The sequence below is a fragment of the Haliotis cracherodii genome, unplaced genomic scaffold (genome assembly GCF_022045235.1).
Source record: "Haliotis cracherodii isolate W230 unplaced genomic scaffold, xgHalCrac1.p SCAF_8, whole genome shotgun sequence".
Taxonomy (NCBI): domain Eukaryota; kingdom Metazoa; phylum Mollusca; class Gastropoda; order Lepetellida; family Haliotidae; genus Haliotis; species Haliotis cracherodii.
Genome location: NW_027266341.1, coordinates 38,840,313 through 38,844,186, shown reverse-complemented (window position 1 = coordinate 38,844,186; position 3,874 = coordinate 38,840,313). Strand labels below are relative to the sequence as shown.

Below are 3,874 nucleotides of genomic sequence, written 5' to 3'. Positions count from 1 at the left end.
GTCTCAAAATTAAAGAAACACTTACCTTCTTCAGCTCAGACAACTCTTTCTCAATATCAGTATTTTCGGTGTCGTCATACGAAGCCAGACTAATTACAACTCGTGTTCTGCGCAGACCATAAAATCCGACAGTGATGAACCGCCTTTGTGAGGCAGGGATCCGAGCCGGTGCACGTCCGCGAATCTCCGTCGAGAGTTGATCTTTACAATACATGGTACAAGTCGCTTTTCAGTTTTGAGTTTGGGAACATGCTCACGGAAAGTATAGGAAATATAGAGCCACGAACAAGGCTATATATGTTTCTTATTCAGTATTCCTCTTCAGACTACACCTGAGTCATCTTCAGACAACTCTTCCTCAATATCAGTATTTTCGTTGTCACCATCCGAAGCTTAGCTGATTATATTTGGATTGACATGTGTTCTCTGGAGACAATCTTCTTTTGAACAATTGGTTTCTATAAAGGTACAAGCAAACATTTTGATGTGTGTAAATATGATTACGTGTGTCCCAAAAGTTAGGTTGACGGACTACACAGCAGCAACTCTGACTGCGTGCCTCGGTGAGGCAGGGATCAGAGCCAGGACTCCGTCGACAGTTGATCTTTACAAAATATGGAACAACACTCTATTCAGTTTTGAGTATGTTATCAATAGGTTGCACGTCGAGATATGGAGAATATATAACAAGGATATGTAAGCTTGTTTGTGTTTTATTTAGTTTTTCTCTTTCAAGGGGTTTTCGAATTATTTCAACATGAACATCCTTTATAGTTAAAACATTATGCATGCTATTTTCTCCCTGAGATGATTAAACAAATATTTGAAAATATTGAATCGTTAATTTCATACAATCATGTCCAGTGTTAACAAATCACTCATTACGGGTTCGAGCCCATTGGCTGTGTTAGTTGTGTTTACACCGCTTTTAACACCGTTTCAAATGTAACGCAGCGTATCAGCTTAATATGGAATGTAGACGATGCAGATTCTAGACGATTACCACTTCAGTTGAACCTGTGGTGCTGAAAAACCAACCATCATAAACAGAGGGAATCTGGGATTTGAACCCATGCCATGTGATCCTGGTATACCTATGGGGACTACCTCTGACCTAAAACACCGGGCCACCATTGTCTTCTGGTTTCACGGTAATGATCCAGGTTTAGCCTTGCAGAATTACCCAGTCTAACTGGAGATGCCACCTATCCTCAATCACAGTATCACATCATTTAGTCAATGGTGCAACAACAAATGTGATTTTGTCAAAGTGTTCTCTCTGCCCCCTGGCTTCCTCTGTGGCAACCTGACCCTTCTTAGCCTGACTGCAGCACACCACGCTGGCGAATACAATCAAACCCAGGAGCACCGTGCCACCGAACCCGCCAACCGCCACCAGGAACCCAGCGTCTAGACCGTCAGCAGACTCCACCGGAGACGTTGTAGTTGTAGTTGTAGTCGTAGACGTGGTTGATGGAATTTGAACATGAACGCGGAATGTTCTCTCGTCCTTTGCTTTATCGTTAGCAGCTTGAACTGTCCATACTCCATCATCAGTAGCGAGAGCAGTCAGATCAGTGTTGACATCCCTTCTTGTCTTGTACCGGGGGTCGGAGATGGAAACACTCGGAGCTGAGATCATGGTCCCGTCGGGTTTCACCCAGGTCACATTTGGGAACAGATCACCTTCAATTTGACAGGTAATGTGTAGCATATCCCCCTGTTTCACGGTATAGGGATCTCCACACTGTAGGATTTGGGATGGAATACAAGTGAAGTCTTTGTCTGCAGCATGGTAAATGGTGTGGTATTTCAGTAGAGTTGGGGAAGCACAAGCAGGAACACTGCCAGAATACACCGAATACATAATACTCTGGTTGAGGTGCTTCAGCCATTGAATGTCACACGTGCATCTCCAGGGGTTGTCTGAAAGCTGGATGATTTTCAGTTTCTGAAAGACTGCCTCGAATGAATCTGGAATAGTTGCTAATCTATTGCCGGACAGGTCTAATATCTTAAGGCTTGACAATTGTTGAAATGTTTGCACAGACACCTTTTCAAGATTATTTCCGTGGAGATCAAGCTGTCTGAGACTTGTTAACCCATTGAACATAGCAGCGGACGCACGCCCAATGTTAAGGTCGCCCAGAAAAAGATCTTGCAGGTTGTTCAAGGAAGCAAATGCGTTATCGGCGATCTTACATCCCGTGTTTCCAGTCAGATCCACCAGAAAAACACCATTTAATCCATGGAAGATGTTAGAGTTTATCTGGGAGATTTTATTATGTTTCAGTGCAATGCGTTTTATTTCGGTCAGTCCTTGAAACAGATCATCATCTAACTTTGACACCTCACTGTACGAAACGTAGAAATTCTCAAGTTTCGAGAACACTGACAAATCTGAGTGTTTCAATGTGGTTATAGAGTTCTTGTTACCGAAGGTGCCCAGCAGGTTTATACCAATGGTACTTGCTGGCAGACCTAGCGGAAATGACGTCATCTTTGGCTGACATGTCACATGGCCAGAAACAGCACAGACGCAGTTGCTTGGGCAGGTTGGTGACGTCACAAAACCGAAGACACAGAGCAGTAGGAACGCCTCAGAAGAAGCACGCTTAACGCTGGAGAAGAACATAATGGACGTCACTGGCCGCACGGCATTGTCCTGATGTTGTCGTTGTGCAAGTATGCATCGAGCGTAACCTGCGGCAATGGTACAATGTAGTCAATATAACGAACATAAATATGACATGGCTTAACAGTTGACCTTTTCCAATTTCTTTTTTTGGGTTTCCAGAATTAAAATGGGACGTGTTAATATTATTTGATAATTGTTTTCAAAGCTGATGTTAACAAAAAGAAACATGGATAACTAAAGTACACGGGCCATCATGTCTTCATTGCTTGACTCAGAATATAGGAATTGTGGCCATTTTACCTCTTCTACAACAAACAGTTGTTCAACCAAGGCGCTATTAGTCGACGTGACATATCAAATTAGTAAAATGATATTACTGTTTGTGGATGGCATTTATCATGGGACGCTATTATCAATGACGGCATTTCCAGATAGGCGACTCTCACATGCAGATAGGCGTTCCAGTGTTTATTATAACCCTTAGTCACAGCGTGTAGTGGACAGGAGTGTGTGGATCGGGTTTCACGCTGCTTTGAACAGTGTTCCAGTTATATCATGGTGTGTCACTTGTATGTGGGAGGAAAGCCCCACATGATGCAGGTTTTAGAGGCTTGGCGAAATAAAATAGAACGGGTATAGTGCGGTAAGACCAAGGATCAAAATCAGGGTGAATTTAACACGCGGATCAGCGGATCCTGCACAGCTTATCGCGGTTTTATATCTGAACCACCCGTCTTCCTTGTACTTAAACCATATGAATCCGCACTTTCTATGTTTCTCTCTCTCTCTCTCTCTCTCTCTCTCTCTCTCTCTCTCTCTCTCTCTCTCTCTCTCTCTCTCTGTGTTTATGTGTTTATGCGTGTGGGTATTTATGTGTTGCGTGTTATTCAGTGAGAGGGGGAGGGGGGATGAAACTTTGTTCAGAAAGATGCGCAAGATGATAGTTTGTAAGCTGTAGTGAAAACAATGAATAGTTTGTTTTAAGGAAAATACCAAAACGTCCAAATTTTGTGGGCGGCAGTGTTAAACCCACCTCACTCACTCACCTCCTCACTCACCCTGAATGTGAATAACATAAGCAATAATCTCATCGACATATTAACGCTTGTAGATATGGCTCTTGAAAGTGGTTAGATGCTTCAACATATGTGAGGTCGATATAGAAATATGTCGAATATTTTCTTTTCTTTAATACTATCAATAACACCAAAAAGACTATGTTCTGTGTTAATCAAC

The 3,874-nt window shown here is 42.7% G+C and overlaps 1 protein-coding gene across 1 annotated transcript; it reads right to left on the bottom strand.

Moving 5' to 3' along the window:
* Positions 1-1,228: 1,228 nt before the first annotated feature.
* LOC139450746 (reticulon-4 receptor-like 2) lies at positions 1,229-2,693 on the bottom strand. The gene is given in 2 exon segments (XM_071232568.1): positions 1,229-2,638; positions 2,640-2,693. Coding segments are annotated over 2 exon segments (1,464 nt in total).
* Positions 2,694-3,874: the final 1,181 nt, after the last annotated feature.